At 40.8% G+C, this 23,443-nt stretch overlaps 1 protein-coding gene across 3 annotated transcripts in view; it reads right to left on the reverse strand.

The window, feature by feature from the left end:
- The window catches only part of CNST (consortin, connexin sorting protein), a 115,726-nt gene that overhangs the window by 27,532 nt on the left and 64,751 nt on the right, over positions 1 to 23,443 (reverse strand). For 2 of the 3 annotated variants that reach the window (XM_042924462.1, XM_042924463.1), the window contains exons 3-9: positions 15,942 to 15,992; positions 13,387 to 13,592; positions 5,537 to 5,567; positions 3,597 to 3,683; positions 3,023 to 3,137; positions 347 to 368; positions 72 to 168 (exon numbers count right to left, since the gene is read on the reverse strand). In XM_042924462.1, coding sequence (XP_042780396.1) covers positions 72 to 168; positions 347 to 368; positions 3,023 to 3,137; positions 3,597 to 3,683; positions 5,537 to 5,567; positions 13,387 to 13,592; positions 15,942 to 15,992 — 609 coding nt within the window. The remainder of the gene's footprint in view (positions 1 to 71; positions 169 to 346; positions 369 to 3,022; positions 3,138 to 3,596; positions 3,684 to 5,536; positions 5,568 to 13,386; positions 13,593 to 15,941; positions 15,993 to 23,443) is intronic. The other variant, XM_042924464.1, reaches the window with a different exon arrangement.

The following is a 23,443-nucleotide window of genomic DNA, read 5'->3' on the forward strand; positions in this document are numbered from 1 at the left end:
AGTCCTTGTAACACTTGTAAAATGTAAGAGGCAGGCGTCTCTTACGCCCCTCTCTAAATGTGAAAACATACCCGGCTCTTTGGCTGTGGTTCCTCTTTCATTTGGATCTTCAGAAACTATTAATGGTGTAAAGCATTTCCTTCCCAGAGGCTTTTCTACGGCTGCTATCTAAAAAGTTAAAAAACAAAATAAAACAAAAAAAAACTTTTGGGGAAACTGCTACATTAAATTAGAAATCTGAAAATAATTTGAGAAGCGTTTCATTATTTCCTAAAACAGTCCATACAACAGACATAGGACACTTAACATTTTTTCCATCAATATTTTCAAGGAAACTGTCTCTTACCTTATGTTCGGACAAAACAGGACTGTAGAAGAAAAGAGAAAAAAAAAGATTTTTGAAAAATTACAGCAGCAATATGCTTCCAAACAAATGTCACTGAAATGGCTGTAAAAATAAAATATAGCTTCTCCGGATTCTAAAATTAGTGCAGAACATTTCCACTGCTGACACATTAGCACTGGTTCACACAGTTCAAAGGGCAGCTATATAATGTGGTAGCTCCTCAGATAACCAAATATTATTGAAAACCCCCAAAGAAGCTGAGATCCAGGGGAAAAAATGTCAACATTGTGCTAATAATACAAAGAGTATTTCACACACACACTTTTCAAATTTTAGTTTATGTCATTATGGTCTGAAATAGGTTATGATGAAAGATAATTTGATTGGCATTATCCATGGAAACGGGTAACAAAAAAAGTAATTTTGAAACATTATCTTTTAGGGAATACCAGAGATAACACAAAAGATATGTCCATGGAGAAGGTATGCACAAAAAGATATTTTATTCAAATACTCAAAAATCAGAAACAATCTGAATGTCTACTAACAATATAATGGATAAATGAATTGCTACACATATAGCAAATCCACACAGGAATAAAACTGAGCAAATTACCATTAATATGCATCAACATGTAACTCAGACGTAACATAATGATGGGCAAAGGCAGTTAATACAAAAATCTACATTCTGTATGATTACATTTATCAGAATCACAGAACAGGCAAATATACTGTTATAGAACCTAGACACTGGTTATTTTAGGGGGTGGGTACTGACTTGGTACCTGTATGAGGGAGCACCGTGAGGGGCTGGGCTATTTTGTATCTTGGTCAGAGTGTAGCTCCAGGGACATATATGTGTATGTAAAAACTCACAGAGCTTATGCACTTCATTGTATATGGAAATACATATTAAGAAATTTAGGAGTAACAATTTGGGGGGATTATTTACAGTTATAGCATAAACACATCATGCCCATATTATATTAAATAAATATTTGTTTTTAAATAATCAAAACATCTTGGGTGTCTGGGTGGCTCAGTCAGTTAAGCATCTGACTTCAGCTCGGGTCATGATTTCATGGTTCGTGGGTTTGAGTCCTGCATCAGGTTCTCTGCTGTCAGTGCAGAGCCTGCTTCAGATCCTCTGTCTCCCTCCATCCCTCCCTCCCCCTCTCTCTCTCTCTCTCTCAAAAATAAACAGTAAAAAAAAAAAAAAACAAAAAAAAGAGATTTAAATAATTAAAATATCTGCAACACATTAAAAACTATTAGTTCCATGGGAAAGGCAGGGAAAGTGTCTACACTGAATATTTTGAAAGTAAGAAAACAATCTCCTGGGGCACCTGGGTGGTGGTTAAGTGTCTGACTCCTGATATTGGCTCAGGTCATGATCTGACTCGTGAGTTTGAACCCCATGTTGGGCTCTGCGCTGACAGTGCAGAGCCTGCTTGGGATTTTTTCCTCCCTTTCTCTCTGCCCGCCGCCCCCCACCCCGCCCCAATCCCCTGCTCCTATGCATGCATGCTCTCTCAAAATAAATAAATAAACATTACAAAAAAAAAAAAAAAAAAAAAGGGCAGACTGCCACATGCAGTGCCTTGTTAAAACAAACAAACAAACAAACAAACAAACAAACAATCCCCCCTTTATCTATTTGTAAAGATTCCATTATTTTAAACCTCTATGAAGTTGAAAGTTGATCTATTTATAACATGCTAAGAAACTGGGTTATAATGCACAGTCCCTAAAAATACTGTTTCAAAGGTTCAAATTAACAGAAGGCAACTGTTACCATGAGAGGTGAATGAGCATCATTTCTGAATCCACAGTGATTCTTTAAAGGCTGATCTCCAAAATAATCAGACCCCAAAACAACCATCTGCTACCTGAGCTAAACAACAATTACTTGGGTCTGTTGCATTATTAACAAACTGAGTTTCAGTTTACTCTGTGATTCTGGAGGAAAAGGATATGAAGTTATCAACAGAATGGAACCTTTCAGCTTCTGAATGGAGGATGTTGTGCATCTCAGAAATCTGCATTCGTTTGAAGACAGTCATGCCCCCTCACCTTGAGAATTTCGAGACTTAAAATAATGATTTCAAAAAATCTATGCAAGTGCTTTGTTATCACTACAATTTAGTTTTAAAAATCCAATTTGATACAAATAAAGCTATTTAAAATTATCTGGTAAATATAAAAAAATTATATGGTAAACGTAGCTTTCCTTCTGTAGTATTTTGGTTAAATATTGTACTGTTTTTGCTTCCCACTAGTAGACAAATCTTACAGTTGTTTTTTTTTCTACAACATACAAACACTGGCAAACAACTACAATAAAAAAAATCCTAATACACGCTTTTTTTTCCATTTGAATCACCTAATCTCTTAGTCAAAAAGAGACCAAAATTAGATGTTACATTTTACAATTTCTGATCAGAAGGTGCTTCGAACTTACGTAAAGTTGAACTTTTACAATGCTCAGGCTAAGAAATTGAGATAAAAGCTAAGGAAGAAATCTAATCGTTTCATTTTACCTGCTTTAATTTCTCCAGCTGAAAATATTAACAAAGAAATAAAAAATGGATCATGGATTTCAAATATTCAGTGCTACAATGCTTCTTCAATGCTCTATTCCAACTCATTCTACACAAATACTGATGTACTTACTCTTGATGTGTTGTGCAAAATTTAGTAAGCCGTTCAAAATCTTCACCATTAAATCCTTTTTCTGAATTCCTTACAGATGTAACTGTATGTGGCTGTACAGTTTTCCATTTTGTTTCTAAATGTAAGATATTTGTTAATTACTGGCGATTACGAAACATATTTAGGAGGGCAAAAGTAGTTGACTGGTGTCACTGATAAAGATCACCATGCAAAATTATCTCCTCACACAACCCAAGTTAACACAGTTACAAATAGCTAAGTGATTACTTTTCGGTAGGAGTAAATACTATCCCAGAGACTAAATTAGCCAATAGGCCCTGCCAGGGGATCAGAAGAAATGCAGAGTTGTAAGTGTTCTCTTCTTGCCATTGATAGGAAAAGCAAAACACAAAGAGAGAAATTTTCTCACAGTGACCCGGACTTGGGGTAAAAACGCTACCTTCTTTGCAACATTAACTTGAATGTGGAAACATCTATTTCCTGATTTATAAAACCAGGTCAAATATGTTAAATGTCTAGATAGGAACATGCTAGATTACTGATAATTGCACATCCCATGTCAGTCCGTACTTACCCCACTCTTCTTGAATGGCAGAGAGGTTTGCGAGCAATTTCTCATGATACAGTCGTTCAAGCTGAATGAACTTCATTGCTTTCTCATCTGAATAGAAAATTTGAGGAAAATAGAAATCTGGACTCTTTACATTTAGCCTAATATCTTAAGAAGAATGTTCTATGGAAATTGGGAAATTTGGAGCTTACCAAAAAACGAAAGGACTCTAAATATTTTTAGGTTTAAACAAATCTTTTTAAGTAGGGTTTCCTGGTTTTGGAGTAGGTAAGTTTTCATACAGCGTGGGATGCCATAGTTATGTGGGTTCCGTTCCAGCAGCAAACAGAAACAAAAAGGTTTTAATGCTGAAGGAATGCCTGCTTGCGAATATATCTCTAGAAGAATCAATTAAAAGTAATGTAATTGGAAACAGCACCCACAGGGAATCCTAGAGTCTAAGTGTTTCCCATTTTTCCCCCTTAAATCACCTTCTGTCAAGCAACTGTGCCACTAAGTCAGGTGTGTTCCTGATAATCCACTCACCTTGACCCTCGACTTATTTCCCACCGAAGGCTTTTCTCCCACAACACCAAAGGGTTACACGCCTGAACAAGGACAGAGCACAACATTATATGGGTCTTTTGTGGAAATTTACCCAACTGGCCAGAGGGATTCTCATAATTACGTGCGTCTACTCTTTTGTGGGATTTTCGTATAAACTTCCGCCTTCTCCATCCGTATCATGCATTTAGCATCATAGGAGGTCGTGATAAATTGTCCAGCTGTCTATCTTCCTTTGGGCCTTGTTCTAAATGTTGACCCAGAAAGAAGGAAGAGAAAAAACTCGCTGTTTAGCTTTCTGCCCTTCCCACGATAACCGAGGTTTATCCGCCGCCTAGGCGGGGGATCATCAAGTAGGCCAGGGGGAAGCGGGGTGATTCCATTTTCCATTTCCCTCTGCCCTAAAGTACACCAATGTTTCTCAAACTTTACTGGACACAAACAGTATCTGGGAAACTTGCCAAAATGCATATTCCTGGGTCGGATCCCCGAAGCTCTGATTCTCAGGCCCCTGGATTCGCATACCAAGAAGCTCCCCGAGATGTGGGTGCTGGTCTTCATGCACTACGAAGTACTCACTATTTGGTTAGAAAAGCGTTCTAGCCACATTTCCACCAGAATTAGATTTCCCACATGCTTAGTCATGAACTGCCACCGTCTCAAGTTTCCACAGTTTGTCTGACAGGGATAATAGCTGCTTCTCCCGCAGTCTGCTTAGAGACGTGGTAAAAGTCAACAAGGTTAGCAGGAGAAACACATTGCACCAATGGGGAAATACAGGTAAGTTTAGGGCATATTCTTTCTAGAGAGTAGATATTGGGCCATCCCTGAAAAAGAGAAGCCATTTATAAAAAGGCCAAGTGGAAAACTGGGGGAAGAAATGTTTCCGATAGAGGAGCTAAGCTCCTGCCTGGGCGGTCTCACTTGACAGCATCTATCCTGTTTCTATTACAAATGAAGAATTCGGTCTTCCTTTTGCAGCCAGAAGTTATAATAAGAAAGTCCTGAGATTTACCAGGTGTAGTATGGCCAAATGAATATCACTTGACTTGGACTTCTGTTTTAATTCAGAAGAAAGAAAATCCAATAGATTTTCAAATTATACTTTTCAGCAATGTGCTTCTCCCCCCCTCTCCTAAACACGAAAATATTGATATTATGGTAAAATTGGGGCTTCTACATGTCAGGTCAAATTTGGGTGGTTCTAGAGAATTTTCCGGAGTAGCAGAAATTCTCTACATCTTGCTTTCTGAGGTGGTTACATGGGTGGACACAGCTGTTAAAATCCACTGACAACAACAGATATAAACATGTTGTATGTAAATCTCAATTTTAAAAACATGGGCAGTTCTCTATGAGTCAGTCCTATGAATTTCTTCCTGAAATTAAGAAAAGGATACAGTCTTCCTCCTGGAAATAGGACTCTGCTATCTGTCAAACAAACAAACAAACAAACAAACACAGGAAATTAGATTCATATTTGGATGAAAAGGCAAACCTGGAAAACATCAAGACCTTGACACTCTCAGAGTGTCATCAAACTAAGAAAACTCTTATTCACCAGATGAGAAGAAATCTGACTGTAGGCACAGGACACATTTCTGCAGTCACTTATCACAAGCAGAGTAAACATAGATGTTCTTTGGTCTTTACACAACCTCTCTTCCTACTCTACTTCACATCAAAGCAAATTTCACCGATTTGTTAGAGTTTAGAAGTAAGAACTCTAACGAATGAGGAAAACGCTACAGGGGCTTGTAAAGATATAGGGCGAGGGAAAGAGTGACTGACTATGTATTGTAAATCACAAAGTTAAAAGGCGTCAAGTCACATGAGACTCATGTGCATTTCACAAACTACCTCACGGGACACTGACTTTTGGTTCTCTTTCGATATTTCACAAAAGGCCAATAGTGCTAAACAGTTGAGCAACGATGGCTGGAATATATACAAAGTGCCACACAGTATAAAGGGCACTGGATGGGGGGGGGGGTGGTCCAGAGCCTCAGGATCTGGACCCAGTCGAGGCTGATCAGTTACCAGATTCATTCTAACGCATACTTCAACTGAAAAATTCTTGGCCTCTAAAAACGCGGGGATCTTTCATTTCTCTTTATTTAGATATGGCATTAATAGAACAGTAAAACTGAAAGTATTCACTGAGAAATATTTGCATAAACTGTTGTCATATTTAGAGTATTTCACACAAGTCCTTTACACTTGTAAAACCGTTTCATTCTTACTAAGTCTCTAGTTAAAAAAGGTGTTCCATTTATAGATCCCTATCTCCATTTTCCAGCTCTCTGCCAATGCAAAGAGCAATGAAGTCCTTGTCAAACCTATAATCAAGCAACAAAGAAGAACGTTTTCCCCCAAGTCCTATGGTGGCAACAGCATACTTTTAAAAGAAAATATTTGCCTAGCTTAAAATTTATACGACAGCTCTAACATTTTTCTATGGGCGATATACGTAACTGGACTCAATCACTTCTCTGTCAAGTTTTAATTTCACCTAAAGCTTGAGCCCACACTTATTTTCTATTCTCAGGACTCTGCAAAGGATAAACTGCTTGTCTTTATCAGCTCATCAATCTAAAGGTGTGCTATATTGGTCCTACTGGAACCACAGCAGATTGTCAATATTTGACCACTTTTTACTCCCAAAACAAGAATTTCATATACTACAACTGGCAGTGTGCTGGTCCGTGTCTAACCTCTGGCCCCTGAGTGCTGGAGAGAGCCCTGATTTGTAGCATTTGCTCGTTTCTGTGGTGTCAATACTTCCATCACGGCCAATCCTGAGCTCCCAGCATGATGGACGTCACTGGATGTGGTTCTCATGAGCCAGCAGTGGTGAGCACCACTGGGTTACACCTAACAGAAACCAGTGTCATTTCGTTTATCAACTTCTCGTGAAAAATCGACTACCCATCACATCCAACACGGTTTCTGGTTGCCCACGATGATTAGATTTCTGGCTCTTCAAAGCTATTCTCCTTGCCTGCTGCATTTGTGCACCACTGGCACAGTCATTTATAAAAAGCTGCACACGCTTACAAACCAGACTTTCTGGCACTACAGAAATATACATTTCAATTAGCTTCCAGATTTCTGTGACAGTTCCAGTAACCTAAAAGCAACCACAGACAGAGGGTCATGAGACCCAATGCCTCAAAAGTAAAAGGCATTTCCAGGTGAAAGGGCATCTGAGAAAATAAATACACTGCCCCGGTAGAAGCCCGCCCCTGGCCAGTCTAGCAGGCCAAGAGAAGACTGGCTCTCCTTTGATATCCCAGGTCTAAATCTTGGAGGTAGCCTGGAAAGGCAGAGAGAACGCGGAGTGTGGAGGTGAGTAATTGACCTGTGTTCTGGTCCAAGCTTTGCTACCACTGGCCATGTGACCTTGGACAGATATGTCATCTCTTGTCTCATGCCGCAGCTTCCCTTATGCGTCCGACAGGGACAGTAACAACTACAACTCTCTGAGACCAGGTTGCTAGGCTGCTGTAAAGGGTAATGAGGGAGTACGTGTCTAGCGTAGTGGTCAACACACAGCAGCAAGTGCTGAGAATGGTTTCTGAGTCTGAGTCTGACCCAGAAGTACAAGATGCAGAGTAGAATCATGGGAAGAAGTAAGCTGAAAGTCACTTTGGGAGGGCAACAGTTTTAAGTCACCTACCAGGAACTAGAAAAGGGAAGTAGGAAGGTGTATTTTTTGACCCCAGTCACAGAGACTGGCTTCAAGGATCCCAGCACATCGATTTCCTGTCTGAGTCTGACACCAGTTCAGTATCAACTCACTGAGCACAGAGCACCCCGCTTGGTGTTTCCCTTCCCACTTCTATATGAAAGGCGTCCAAGTTTATGAGTTCAGTTATATACTTAAAGCTAGCCTGCAGTCATATTAAATAAGTGTGTGAAAGATTACTCATACCGAGAACAAGAATTTTTAAGTGGAATCTTCAAGAGTTTCAAGAGCTAAAAATACAAGGATGTATCTGATGTAACTGTAGTCATGTTTCCAACAGCCTTTAGCACATATTCAATGATACATCACTTCCAAAATAAGGGACTCTCCCTCTCCAATTCCTCATTTCTGTTAATGGTACCACCCCTCGCCCAGCCGCATCTCCTGGTCATCTCTGACTTCTCTCATCTGCTTTGTACCCCCACCAAATCCTAGTGACTATCCCCTCAAGAGGACTGCGATCCATCCCTCTCCGTATCCATCGCCGCCACCGTAACCCCCAGGCTGTCCTCACCTTATGTTTGAATGATCAGTGTCTCCTTTCAGTTATTTTCATTAAAACCGTGCGTGCCTGTGGCATATGGAGTCACAGAGCCCTATAATATGTGCTCACAAAGCCCTGGCACTCTTGCCCTTTTCTCCTTTCTTCGGGAGCAAGCATTCAGAGTCCTTCCGGTTTTTTTCTTTTAACCTGTGTCTCCCTACACATTATGCTTATTTTGGTCATTTCTGGATTTTTCAGTTTTAGAAGATGAGGACTGAGTCTTTTGCTCCCCTCAGCCTAGCCCTGCAAACACACGCTACATGTACACATTCTGTGACCCCCCCTCCCCCCCCCCCCCCCCCCCCCCCCCCCCCCCCCCCCCCCCCCCGCCCACACACGCACTGTTAGCCTGTTACGGGTAGATAACATCTAATGCGTACCTTATCATGAGCCTATCCAGATAGTAAACTCTTACTACTTTTCCCTTCCTGAAAACCGTTTGTTTTCCCTGGAGTTACTTTTTTCTTTCCTTTTCCCTCCCACTTTTCTTTTTTTTTTTTTTTTTTTTTGGGTGGGGGGGGGGACACAGTTTTCCATGCACTTGTCACTTAGACAACTCCAAACACATCACCAAGAGTCTAAATCTGCCCTTGATACACTCAGGTACAGCAAATACTCAGAAATAGGAAAATGATATAGAAGTTTCTCCCTAGACTATTCTGATCCCCTCCAAACGGAACTGGTTACTCTCTCCTCAGTACAAAGCTGTCGTCTTAGGACATTCCTTCACCTACAGACTCCCTTCGCCTCTCTCCTAGGCAAGATCCCCAATTTCAGCTACTTCACATCCTGCTCCTTGGTTTAGTCCTTTGTTTCGGTGCAGCCTCTAGTGGTTTCCTCAGAAAGAGCAGAAAGGAGACACCAGAGGCCCTGAAGTAAGAGCATCCTTGGATATCTGAGGAAACACCAGAAGGCAAGTGTACCTGGAAAGGGGTGACTAAGAGGGAGAGTTTCAGAAACTGAGGTGTACCAGGGAACAGCACCGCACCGTGCAGGGTCTTCTAGGCCACGTAGGGATTTTAGCTTTTACTCTGATGAGAAGCCACGAGAGGGCTCTAAGCAGAGGCTGACATGACGTGACACATCTTCTCTGGGTCACAATGACTGCTGTATGGAGGACAGTGATAACATGGAAGAGGGACAGGACAGGGTTTCTACAGTGAGGGGTTCACTGCGAGAACCAAGTGAGATGTGACGGTGTCCCGTACCGGGGTGGGGGCAATGAAGGAGGGAAGAAGGGCTCAGATTCCGGGCATATGTGGAAATAGGTCTGCAGCACTTTCTGACTGGAACTGGATGTGGGGGGAGGTAAATAAAATTTGGCTGTAAAGTATTTGGTCTCAGCAACTAAACGGATGGAGCTGCCGTTTAACAAAAGGGTCTGGAAGACTAGGAGAGCAGAAGATTTGGAAGAAAAACTGAAGTTTGATTTGGGACATCTTAAGTTTGAAATGCTCTGTAGACACCTCGGGAGGCCAGATACTGAAGCCCGGAGTTCAGAACTGCCTAGTGAAGTGCTCCAATGCTGAAAACTGAGTAATCTTTGGAGGACTCAACAAACGAGCCAGAGAAAGCATGGCTAGTGAGGCAAGACGTGAAAGCCAAGAAGGAAGGGTCCCAAAGGCAAATAAAGAAAGTGCTTCAAAATGGGAGTATGTGATTAACCTGTCAAAGGTTCTAATGCCTCCAGCAGGATGGAAACTGAGGACTGACCACTGGATTTGCAACATGGAGGCCACCTACGACCTTCAGAATGTCATTTTGGTAGAGTGTGGGGACAAAAGCCAGACCAGAGTGGGTTCAAGAGAGAAGTGGGTATGCAATGTTACCCAAGCAGAATCCTTGTCCAAAATGGTTTAAACTGAATCACACCGTGGAGAGATAATCAGACAAAACCTAATTATGGGACATTCTACAAGAAGTCTTGGGCTCTTCATAAGGGTCAATGTTACGAAAGTTAAAAACAAAAATTTTTCAGGCACAGACTGTTTCCGATCACGTAAGACTAAAGAGTCTTGACGACCGAATGCAATGTGTGGTCTTTCATGGGATCCTGGATTCGGGGAAAACTAGTCACATTTGTGGAACAACGTGAGGAGAATTCAAATACAGGCTGTACGTGAAATAATACTATTTTACCAGCATCTCGTTTCTTGTGGTTGATACGGGTCACGCAGAGGGGTACCCACGGTGTTGGGAAACACATGCGTGTGTATTTAGGGGTGATGTGATATAATACCTAAAAATTACGGTGTTTCAGTGGCAAATACATGTCTGTAGGGGGTAGGGGGCATGAAAATTCGGCAAAATGTCAGTAACTAGCAATTCCAGGGGAAAGACACAATGTGCCTTGCTGGGAGTTACTGAAATGGACGAAACGGCCTCCACCTCTCCCTGATTTGTGTCTCCCCTGGGAGGCGGATGGATTCAAGTCTTCTCGGCTGAAGAGCACACCCTGCAGCTCACTCCTGCTGCCTCAGCGCCTCTGCTGACCCCCAGCCTTCTCTCCAAGCAAGCGGTCTTTGAATTAGTGACAGTGAGGCTACAGTCATAATGCTTAGCATTTACTTGGCTCTTACTGTGTACCAAGCACTACGTCAAGTGCTTTTACGTGCATTATTTCATTGAGTCCTCTGCCACCATTTACAGAAGAAACTGAAAGCCACTGAGACTGTTAGTGGGGGAGCCCAAAGCCCCACTTTTAAACCACCACCATGTCCCCTAAGCCCCTCTGTCAGGGGAGGACGGATTGCTCAGACATGTAAGAAGCACGGCCTATAGGACTCAGCAAACTGATATGTTCCTGGGGGATTAGGGGTGGAATTTTATATTGAGACGTCAAAAAATTAAGTAAAAGGAGCCTGGCTGGCTCACTCCCGTGACTCTTGATCTCAGGGTCGTGAGTTTGAGCCCCATGCTGGGTGCAGAGATTACAAAATAAGTAAATAAAAATACAAACAAACAGACACATAAACAAACAAACTTAAAAATTGTTTTAAATAATCTTGCGGCCTGATCAAGGTCTAGCAGTCCTAGAACTGCCTCGGCTGCAGGATCATATAGGAGTAGAAAAGAACATTCTTCTTACCTTTAACGAAACAACAGCCCAGTGACATAAACTTGAAAAGATTTGACTACATTTGCTATTTCCTTCTTTACTCCAAATGTCCTTTCCCTCAACTTTTTATCAAAATTCTACAGAAGAGTTCAAAGAAGAGTGAAACCAACAGCCATTTACCTCTTATTAGATCTGTCAAATGTTGACATTCTGCCAAATTTGCTTTCTCTGCCTTTCCCCCTCTTACATACTTTTTCCTACTGAAATGTCATACGTCATGATAAGTGAAAATATCATAATATGGGCACTATGTCATTTTACTCCCAAACACTTGGGCATGTATCTCTCAAGAACAAGGACGCTATATACTACAAAACCTACAATTCTATTACCAAAAAGAAAAAGACCAAAAAAAAGTGGGGGGAGGGGGTGGGGAGCACCTGAGTGGCTCAGTCGGTTGAGCATCTGACTCTTGGTTTCGGTCAGGTCATGATCTCACGGTTCGTGAGTTCGAGCCCCACATGGTGCTCTGCACTGACAGAGAGGATCCTGCTTGGGATTCTGTCTCCCTCTCTCTCTGCCCCACCCCTGCTTGCTCTCTCAAAAATAAATAAATAGTCAAAAAAAAAAAAAAAAACAAGAAAAAATTCTATTACTAGTCTCAAGAAATTAGAGCAATAAATAATATTATGTAACATACTGGCTATGTTCAAATTTCTCTCATGATGTTCCAAAAACAGATGCTCTGAATGGAAGAAACAAATTCTGACCCCAGAATTATAAGGAATTTGTTTTGTGAGGGAGTCTCAGTTTCTTCATTATTTTATTATTTTCACTTTAAAGGAAAAATAAAATGCAGCTCATATCTCATTTTTCTGAATGGGCTCTTGTGTAAAAAAGCTTCCTCTCTACCGTCTGGAACGCCTCCCAGTGTCCAGGCTCTTCACCTCCTAACTTACCCTCCCAATCATCAGCAGAGCTATTTTTCTAAAATCAAAATTTGAGGGGCACCTGGGCAGCTCCGTCGGTTAGGCGTCCGACTTTGGCTCAGGTCATGATCTCACGGTTCATGAGTTCGAGCCCCGCATCGGGCTCGGTGCTGACAGCTCAGAGCCTGGAGCCTGCTTCGGATTCTGTGTCTCCTTCTCTCTGCCCCTCTCCTGCCCATACTCTGTCTCTCTGTCTCTCTTTCAAAAAAAAAAAATAAACATTAAAATTCAAATTTGATTTGGCACTCCCCTCACTAAAGACTCCCAGTCCCTAGAAGCAAGGCTTCCCTGCCCCCCACTATCCCATCTCTTTTCCAACTTAATCTCCAACAACATCCCCGCCATGTCTTTGCAGGAGCTGATCTGTCTTCCTGAACCAGCTCGCCCTGGTGAGCACCTGCATACCCCACAAAACCCAGCTCAAGAGTCACCTTCTTTTCTGCTGATGCCCACAGGACAAAGTTAATCACACGTGTTGTGCTTTTGTTGAATCTTAGATATATGTCTACGCTTAGTACACGCTTCTACAATTATTTACCTCTGTAAGTGTTGCTCCTACTCCACAGTGGCTCTCTTGAGGACATACTCAACTGTTAAGGAATCTCTGTTCCCCCCGAGTCTAGCAGAGTTTTCGGCATCCAGTTGGTACTTACTAAGCACTTGCTACACAGACTCCTATTCGTACACAGCATATGCACCAAATAAAGGAAGGCAGTGATTATTTGAATGGACTGATCATCCATAGCCCATGTGTGGCCACCAGTAGTCGCATGCTAAATTGCCCACCAGCCACTGAGGCAGGGCCACCTCCCGGGCTCACCAAGGACAGGTGGGGGAGAGTCGGTCGCAGAGAACTGTATTTTACGCAATTATAAATGCTGAGGGCGGAAGGCAAGAGTGTAATGGAGTACCTGGTGAAGGCAAAGGGGAAGTGCTCTTGAATCCACCTGCTTAACTTCACCTCGGATAAGCGAGAACAGATACTGAAGAACTGGCTTCGGGGCTTCTGCTGGATCATTAGCATTTACTTCTGCAGACTCATCGTCACTAACAGCATGCGTGGACGCACTCAGCACGTTTTCGTGCATCAAAGGTGTGGTGTCCCCTGAAGAAAGTCCTTGAAGAAGTAAATAAAATGCCTAGGTTAGGATAAATTTTTGCCATGGTGAATATCTTAAAATAATTATGTCTGTTAACCATACAATTTCCAAATAAAACTAATTATATGAAAAAAAAAAAAGCCTAGAACCACAAGGTTTTGACTTCATGAAATTGTGCCATCCTCTGATTGCTTCTGTTAGCACACACATAAATCATCTTTTTTTTTTGTTTTGCAGAACTATTATTAAGAGTGTTAATAAAAAGAGCTCTAAAGGAAAGAATGTGGGTTAAAACCTGACCAAAAACTTGATTCTCCCAAAGGAAAAACGGATTAGCTGTAATTGGAAGTCTTGGCTTGCTCAAAAGAAAACAGAATTAAATAGGAAGGTAAATGCGCTTATCATATAAAATGGCTAAAGAAGTTAAGCCTTCCTCTTTAAACTCTGGTCTGATAACTTTACAACTACTTCTGGATCCCAGGAGAACAGCAGGAATTCAGATGCCAGATCTAATGACCATGGAAAATTCTTTCATAATAAAAACAAGTTAAGTAACATGAATTTCTTAAAAAAAAAAAAAAAGATCAATGAATACATGTTTGACCCCACAGTTCCTGAAACGATGTACGAAATTTCACAAATTTAATCATTACACATTATAACTTCACCGTTCACTGAAATCTCAGTCTCCGTTTTGATTTTCATATTCAAATTGAACAGACTGTTTGCATCTGTACATTCAGCTGACTGGCCTCTGAAAACGATCTTTCTCAGTAAGTCAATGTGGGTACCACATTTGAGGATGCTCTCTGCAAGCTCTCCAGAGTGTGCCCAGAACCCAGTCTTCTACTGCCTTCTGAATAAATCCACTGCTCGGGGCACCTGGGTGCTTAGTCAGTTAAGTGTCTGACTTTGGCTCAGGTCACGATCTTGTGGTTTGTGAGTTTGAGCCCCGCGTTGGGCTCTGTGCTGACAGCTTGGAGCCTGAAGCCTGCTTTGGATTCTGTGTCTCCCTCTCCCTCTCTGAAAAATAAATAAACATTTAAAAAAATGTAAATAAACCCAATGCTCTAGCCAGAGGGGTCCGTTCTTCATCTTCCTAGTAACATATTCTGTGCCATTCTGAGCAATTACAGATTCTAACACCTGGAATATTTTCCTCCCAACTATGCCTATTTGTGTTTTACCCTAACAAAATACAGGTATTTCTCTATAGCAGCAGCCTAAGGTACATTTACTTTCCTCTGAATCCTGTATGGAGCCCTGTATTACACTGGACTGTGTAACAGTGAGTGGTGAAAGGTCTCATCTTCATTAGATCATAACTCCTGCACCACAGGGATTATTTTATGGGGCATGGTTGTTAGATCATCAGCAGATCTTCAGCACGAAAATTCCAAGTGCTGTGATTTCTAAAATTAGTCACTTAGGATGATTCCTTATATTTTAGAAATTCTATGAAGTTTATATCATTTGGAATCAAGGCTTAGTGATGGCTTGCCATTGTGCAGGGACAGTATTTGTGAAAACATGGATGATCCTTCTGCTTTCTAATTTTCTAATGGAATGACAGTAGTGATGAGGTGGGAAGAGAAGCGTTCCATAGAGAACTACTATTTCTTTCCCTTGTCCCTCCCCGCCAACACACATTTAATCTGATACAGACTTGTGATAAAGCCAGCCTCCCAAGTTCTATACTTCTCTTGATTGAATTCTTCCCACATAGTTATCAAACATTACTCTGTGCTTCCTCCTTGAAAAAATGCTGGAATTAGATCATGGTCATTTTCAGTAAAGGGAAGTTAAATAAAACCCTTGAAGAGTATTACCAGAGAAGGACAAGATTCTCAAAAGTAAAGAAAAAGGACAGATTTTAGGACTCTCTTATCTAAAGGAGGTCAAAACAGGGTCCCAGATAATGGAAATAGAAACATGCATTATGATCACTTCAATTAGTTAGACAGTGTGGATTCATAATGGTCATGGTTCCTGCTAGATTCGTTTTCTAAGTTATGGATATGCTGTGGATACATATTATTTGTCAACATGCAATAATTTGGTAAATAAAATTATGTAGCCACCAAAAGAAATCACAACAGAAAGAAGAGTATTTGTCATAAAACAAAGCCAACAAAAGTTCCAAAAGCATATATATAAGTCTAAAGATTCCAAGAGTAACGGAAGGCTAATGTCAACAATTAGAATATAGTATGTTAATCACCAAGTATAGGGAGGGAGTGGAAAATAAGAACCGGGCTCATATGGGTTAAGATGTCAGGGAAACTTGAAAGGCTCATACCACAAAAGGATTATCTATCAAGGTTGAAGATCATGAGTTTTAGAGAGGACTTAATTACAAAACTTACCTCTTAAGATAACATTCCTTGCTGGGACAGGGTAGTATAAATCAAAGAGCACTGGAATAGGAGCAAGAGATATCAGTTCTGTCACTATTTTTCCAAGTGACCTTGGATTAGACATTTTCTTTTCTTTTTTTTTTATTTTATTTAATTTTTTTTTTTTAATTTTTTTTTTCAACGTTTTTTATTTATTTTTGGGACAGAGAGAGAGCATGAACGGGGGAGGGGCAGAGAGAGAGGGAGACACAGAATCGGAAACAGGCTCCAGGCTCCGAGCCATCAGCCCAGAGCCTGACGCGGGGCTCGAACTCACGGACCGCGAGATCGTGACCTGGCTGAAGTCGGACGCTTAACCGACTGCGCCACCCAGGCGCCCCGACATTTTATTTTCTATATTGTGGTTTCCTCATCTTTAACATGAAGGGACTGGCCAGATGAGACTTCAGATTCCTCCTAAATCTGACCATCTCAAACATTCAAAGTCTCCACAGTGATTCTGTCGTTTAAGAAATGTAGCCAGGCTGGCCACCATGACCACAGACTCTGGGCCAGCTCCCATGGACCCAGGCTCCAGTTTACCCTAGGTCCAAGCAACCCCTCACTGACCCGGCTTCAGGCTGAGTCCCATGGACCCAGGCTCCCAGTCAGCACCAGAGTCAGGCTGGCTCTTGCAGACGGGGTTGTCAGGCCCACCCCCCATGGTCTCTGGTACCTCACCTACCTCCATGGACCCAGGATCCAAGGCCCACCCACATGGACTCGAGCACCAGGCCTATCCCAGTGGACCCAGGCAGCAGGCCTGTCTACCTGCTGACCCAGGCTTCAGATTTGCACACCTGAGGACTCCAGCACCAAGCCTGCCCACGGACATCACCATATGGCCCACCCAGAGTCTCTGGAGAGTCTGACTAGTGGAGGGTTTCCCTGCTGAAGCCATTCTGTAAAGATGTGCAGACACCAACACAAGTCCACAAGGATCACAAATGATCAAGGAAACATGACATCACTAGAGGAAACTAATAGATTCAGTAAAAGGCCCTTAAAAATGGAGATCTATGAACTGCTTGACAAAGAATTCAGAATAATCCTCTTAGAGAAATTAAGTGAACTATAAGAAAACACAGATAGACAAACAAAATTAGGAAAATAATGTATGAACAAAATGAGAAGTTTAACGCAAAGAAATAGAAACCATGATAAAAATCAAACAGAAATCCTAGAGTTGAATGCACTGAATTTCAATAGGGAACTCCAACAGTGGATTCAACCATGCAGAAGAAGGAATCCATGAACTTACTTAAAGATATGCCATTTGAAATTACCTGGTCAGAAGGGCGAAAAGAAAAAAGAATGAAGAAACCTTATGTGAACTGTGGGAAACAATTAAGAGAAACAATCCACGCATTACTGGAGTCCCAGAAAGAGAAGAGAGGGAAAAGGGGGCAGAAAGCTAACTTAAAGACATAGTGACTAAGAACTCTGCAAATATAAAGAAAGATTTGGACATCCAAGTTTATGAAGCTTATAGGTTCCCCAAAAGGATTAACCTAAAAAGATCTTCCCTAAGACATATTATAATAAAACGGTCTACTGTCAGAATGGCTAACATTAACAACTCAGGGAACAGCAGATGTTGGTGAGGATGTGGAGAAAGAGGATCTCTTTTGCATTGTTGGTGGGAATGCAAGCTGGTGCAGCCACTCTGGAGAACAGTATGGAGGTTCCTCAAAAAATTAAAAATAGAACTATCCTACCACCCAGCAATTGCACTACTAGGTATTTATCCAAGGGATACAGGTATGCTGTTTCGAAGGGACACATGCACCCCTATGTTTATAGCAGCACTATCAACAATAGCCAAAGTATGGAAAGAGCCCAAATGTCCATCGATGGATGAATGGAGAAAGAAAATATGGTGTATATATACAATGGAGTATTACTCAGCAATCAAAATGGATGAAATCTTGCCATTTGCAACTACGTGGATGGAACTGGAGGGTGTTATGCTAAGTGAAATTAGTCAGAGAAAGACAAAAATCATATGTCTTCACTCATATGAGGACTTTAAGAGACAAAACAGGTGAACATAAGGGAAGGGAAACAAAAATAATATAAAAATAGGGAGGGGGACAAAACATAAGAGACTCTTAAATATGGAGAACAAACTGAGGGCTGCTGGAGGGTGTGTGTGGGGGGGTGGGTGGGCTAAGTGGGTATGAGGCACTAAGGAATCTACTCCTGAAATCACTGTTGCACTATATGCTAACTAACCTGGATGTAAATTAAAAAATAAATAATTAAAATAATAATAATAATAATAATAATAATAATAAAACCATCTAACATCAAAGAAATAAGAGTATTTGGAAAACAAGCAAGTATGGAGCCTGCTTGGGATTCTCTCTCTCTCTGTCTCTCTGTCCCTCTCCTGCTCACATTCTCTCAAAATAAATAAATAAACATTAAAAAAAAAACAACAACAACAAAAAAAAAAAACAGTAAGAGAGGGGCACCTGGCTGGCTCAGTCAGTAGAGCATGCAACTCTTGATTTTGGGTTGTGATTTTGAGCCTCACACTGGGTGTAGAGATTACTTTAAAAAAAAAAAAAAAGAAAGAAAATGAAAAAGAAAAAAACAACCCTCAGGGTAGGTTTCCAGCTCCCAAAGCTCCTGTAATAACATTGGTAAACTAGGTAGAAAATACAAAATAGTAATAATTAAAAAAAAAAAAAAAAAAAAAAGCAAGAGAAAAACAAATTCCCTCACACACCAGGGATTCACGGATTTCAGGACACATACACTGCAGGCCTGGAGACAATGGAACAATGTCCGACATGCTGGATTTCAAAATAATTTTGATGTCATTACTTGTGATGTCACATGAGGCTTACACAAGTTTTCTTAAAAATAATTAAGTGTAGGGGCGCCTGGGTGGCGCAGTCGGTTAAGCGTCCGACTTCAGCCAGGTCACGATCTCGCGGACCGTGAGTTCGAGCCCCGCGTCAGGCTCTGGGCTGATGGCTCGGAGCCTGGAGCCTGTTTCCGATTCTGTGTCTCCCTCTCTCTGTGCCCCTCCCCCATTCATGCTCTGTCTCTCTCTGTCCCAAAAATAAATAAAAAACGTTGAAAAAAAAAAATTAAAAAAAAAAATAATTAAGTGTAATAATACATCGCATTTAGTACAAAAATTCCTTCTGATACATAAAAGTTTTCTGGTAAGGATGTTTGTAGTTAAGAAGCAAAACCAAATAAAAACATATACTGTGCAACATGTAATTTCATCTTTGCTACAAAGTATACGTAGATGGTTCCATTTAAATAAAACTTTGTTTTGCCAGATATGGATCTATACATCTAGACAGGAACATAAAATTCTATTTAACTTTCATCTATGAAAGTCAAATGAGTTACAGTTAAAACTCCGCATTAAGCAATTTGATGATACTATTTATAAGCAGATGCAGATGGTGACAAACTCATAGGCCCTAACTTGATACCTGTCAACTTCATCAAGCTCCAAAATCAACACCAGAGTTTATATGCACCTACTGAGGGTTTTTTAAAAAAATTATTTGAACTACCTTGGGCCACAAATTAAAAGAATTATCTTGATTGAGAGGTTTTATTCAATTTATCATACCACCTGAATTCTATTTTGACACATAATTATTTAATTCCGTTATAGTTAAGATATTAGTTTCAGGTGTACAATATAGTGATTCGACAGTTCCATACATTACTCTGTGCTCATCATGAGAAGTGTACTCTTAATCTCCATTATCTATTTCATCCATCCCCCCACCTACCTCCCCTTTGGTAACGGGCAATTTGTTCTCTATAGTTAAGTGTTTCTTGGGGGCACCTGGGTGGCTCAGTCAGTTGGGTATCTGACTTCAGCTCAGGTCATGATCTCGTGGTTCGTGGGTTCGAGCCCCGCATCAGGCTCTGTGCTGACAGCTCGGAGCCCAGAGCCTGCTTCAGATTCCGTGTCTCCCTCTCTCTGCCCCTCCCCTGCTTTGTCTCTCTTTCTCAATAATAAATGTTTAAAAAAAATAAAAAAAAAAAAAGTGTTTTTTGGTTTGCCATTTTTTCCTTTGTTCGTTTTGTTTCTAAAATTCCACATATGAGTGGGGTGCCTGGGTGGCTCAGTAGGTTAAGTGGCCAACTTCAGCTCAGGTAATGATCTCATGGTTTGTGAGTTCGACCCCTACATCGGGCTCTATGCTGTTAGCACAGGGCCTGCTTCATATTCTCTGTCTCCCTCTCTCTGCCCCTCCCCTGCTTGCACTATCAAAAAATATACATTAGAAAGTATATTTGAAGGGGCACCTGGGTGGCTCAGTCAAACATCTGACTTCAGCTCGGATCTTGCAGTTTGTGGGTTCAAGCCCCACGTCAGGCTCTGTGTTGACAGCTTAGAACCTGGAGCCTGCTTTGGATCTGTGTCTCCCTCTCTCTCTCTGCTCCTCCCCTGCTTGCACTCTGTCTCTCAAAAATAAACATTAAAAAAAAAAGTATATTTGAAGAAATAATAGCTGAAAATGTCCCAAATTTGAAGAAAAACATGAACCTACACATCCAAGAAGTTCAACAAACTCCAAGCACAATAAATTCAAAGAGAGCCACATTTATTTGTTTTTTTAATGTTTATGTATTTATTATTTTTTAAATATGAAATTTATCGTCAAATTGGTGTTCATACAACACCCAGTGCTCATCCCAACAGGTGCCCTCCTCAATACCCATCACCCACCCTCCCCTCCCTCCCACCCCCCATCAACCCTCAGTTTGTTCTCAGTTTTTAAGAGTCTCTTATGCTTTGGCTCTCTCCCACTCTAACCTCTTTTTTTTTTTTCCTTCCCCTCCCCCATGGGTTTCTGTTAAGTTTCTCAGGATCCACATAAGAGTGAAAACATATGGTATCTGTCTTTCTCTGTATGGCTTATTTCACTTAGCATCACACTCTCCAGTTCCATCCACGTTGCTACAAAGGGCCATATTTCATTCTTTCTCATTGCCATGTAGTACTCCACTGTGTATATAAACCACAATTTCTTTATCCATTCATCAGTTGATGGACATTTAGGCTCTTTCCATACTTTGGCTATTGGTGAGAGTGCTGCTATAAACATTGGGGTACAAGTGCCTCTATGCATCAGTACTCCTGTATCCCTTGGGTAAATTCCTAGCAGTGCTATTGCTGGGTCATAGGGTAGGTCTATTTTTAATTTTTTGAGGAACCTCCACAATGTTTTCCAGAGTGGCTGCACCAGTTTGCATTCTCACCAACAGTGCAAGAGGGTTCCCGTTTCTCCACATCCTCTCCAGCATCTATAGTCAAGGAGAACCACATTTATTTTTTATTTTTATTTTTTAATATATGAAATTTATTGTCAAATTGGTTTCCATACAACACCCAGTGCTCATCCCAAAAGGTGCCCTCCTCAATACCCATCACCCACCCTCCCCTCCCTCCCACCCCCCATCAACCCTCAGTTTGTTCTGTTTTTAACAGTAAGGAGAGCCACATTTAGACACATTATAGGTAAATGATCAAAACCCAGACACCAAAAAAAAAAAAAAAAAAAAAAAGAATCTTTCCTTTTTTTTTTTTTTTAAATTTAGGTACACTTGACAATTATTTTCAGGTGCACAACTTACTGATTCAACAACTCTACATTATGCTACATTCAGTACAAGTGTAGCTACTATCTGCCCCATTACATCGCTCTTACAGTAGCCTGACTGTATTCCCCATGCTGTGTCTTTTATTCCCCTGACTTATTCACTCTATAACTGGAAGCCTGGATCTCCCTCCTCCTTTCACCCACTTGCCTCTTCTCTCACTCCCCATCCCCTCTGGCAACCATCAGTTTGTTCTTTATGTTTATAGGTCTGATTCTGCTTTTTGTTTGTTCATTTGTTTTGTTTGTTTTAGATTCCACTTATGACTAGAATCATATGGTATTTGCTTTTCTCAGTCTGACTTTTTTCACTTAGCACAATGCCCTCTAGGCCCTTCCATGCTGTCTCAAATGGCATGATCTCATCCTTTTTTATGGCTGTGTAATATTCCACTGTATGTATATATGTATGTATACGTGTGTGTGTGTGTGTGTACACACACACCCCATTTTCCATACCTTGGCTACTGTAAATAATGCTGCAATAAACAAGGGAGTGCACATGTCTTTTTAAATTAGTGTTTTTGTTTTCTTTGGGTAAGTACAGGAAAGTAGAATTATTAGATCATATGGTATTTCTATTTTCAATTTTTCTGAGGTACCTCCATACTGTTTTCCACAGTGGCTGTACCAATTTCCATTCCCATCAACAGTGCATGAAGGTTCTTTTTTCTCCACACCCTCGCCAACCCTTGTTATTTCTTGTCTTTTTGATTACAGTCATTCTGATAGGTATGAGGTGATACCTCATTGTGGTTTTTTCATTTTCCTGATGATGAGTGAGGTTGAGCATCTTTGCATCTGTCTGTTGGCCATCTGGACGTCTTTTTTTGAAAAATGTCTATTCAGGTCGTCTGTCCACTAAAAAAAATTTTTTTTAATGTTTATTTATTTTTGAGAGAGACAGAAACAGAATGCAAGTGGGTTAGGGGCAGAGAGAGAGGGAGACACAGCATCGGAAGCAGGCTCCAGGCTCTGACCTGTCAGCACAGAGCCCAACATGGGGCTCGAACCCATGAGCTGTGAGATCATGACCGAAGCTGAAGTCAGACGCTCAACCTACTGAGCCACCCAGATACCCCTTCTCTGCCCATTTTTAATTGGATTGTTACTCATGTATATATTTTCTGGTGTTCAGTTGTATAAATTCTTTATATATTTTGGATACGAACCCTTTATCAGATATATTGTTTGCAAATATCTTCTCCCATTCAACAGGTTGCCTTTTTGTTTTGTTAACAGTTTCATTTACTGCAAAAACGGCTTTTTATTTTGGTGTAGTCCCCATAGTTTATTTTTGCTTTTGTTTCCTTGCCTGAGGAGACAGATCTAGAAAAATGTTGCTAAGGCCAATGTCAAAGAGATTACTCCGTATGTAAAACTTTAGGTCTCACAATTAAGTATTTAATCCATTTTGAGCTATTTTTGTGTGTGGTAAAAGAAAGTGTCCAGTTTCATTCTTTTACAGTTAGCTGTCTAGTTTTCCCAGCACCATTTATTAAAAACGCTGCCTATCCTCATTGTATATTCTTGCTTCCTTTGTCATAGATTAACTGACCGTATAATTGCGGGTTTATTTCTGGGCTCTCTGTTCTGTTCCATTGATGTACCTATTTTTCTGCCAGTACAATACTGTTTTGAGTACTACAGATTTATAGTCTATCTTGAAATCTGGTATTATGATACCTCCACCTTTGTTCTTTCCCAAGATTACTTTGACCTTTGGGGTCTTTTGTGGTTCCAAACACATTTTAGTATTATTTGTTCTAGTTTTATGAAAAATGCAATTGGTATTTTGACAGGGATTGAACTGAATATCTTTCC

Source organism: Panthera leo, chromosome F3, assembly GCF_018350215.1.
Source record: "Panthera leo isolate Ple1 chromosome F3, P.leo_Ple1_pat1.1, whole genome shotgun sequence".
In the NCBI taxonomy this organism is placed as follows: domain Eukaryota; kingdom Metazoa; phylum Chordata; class Mammalia; order Carnivora; family Felidae; genus Panthera; species Panthera leo.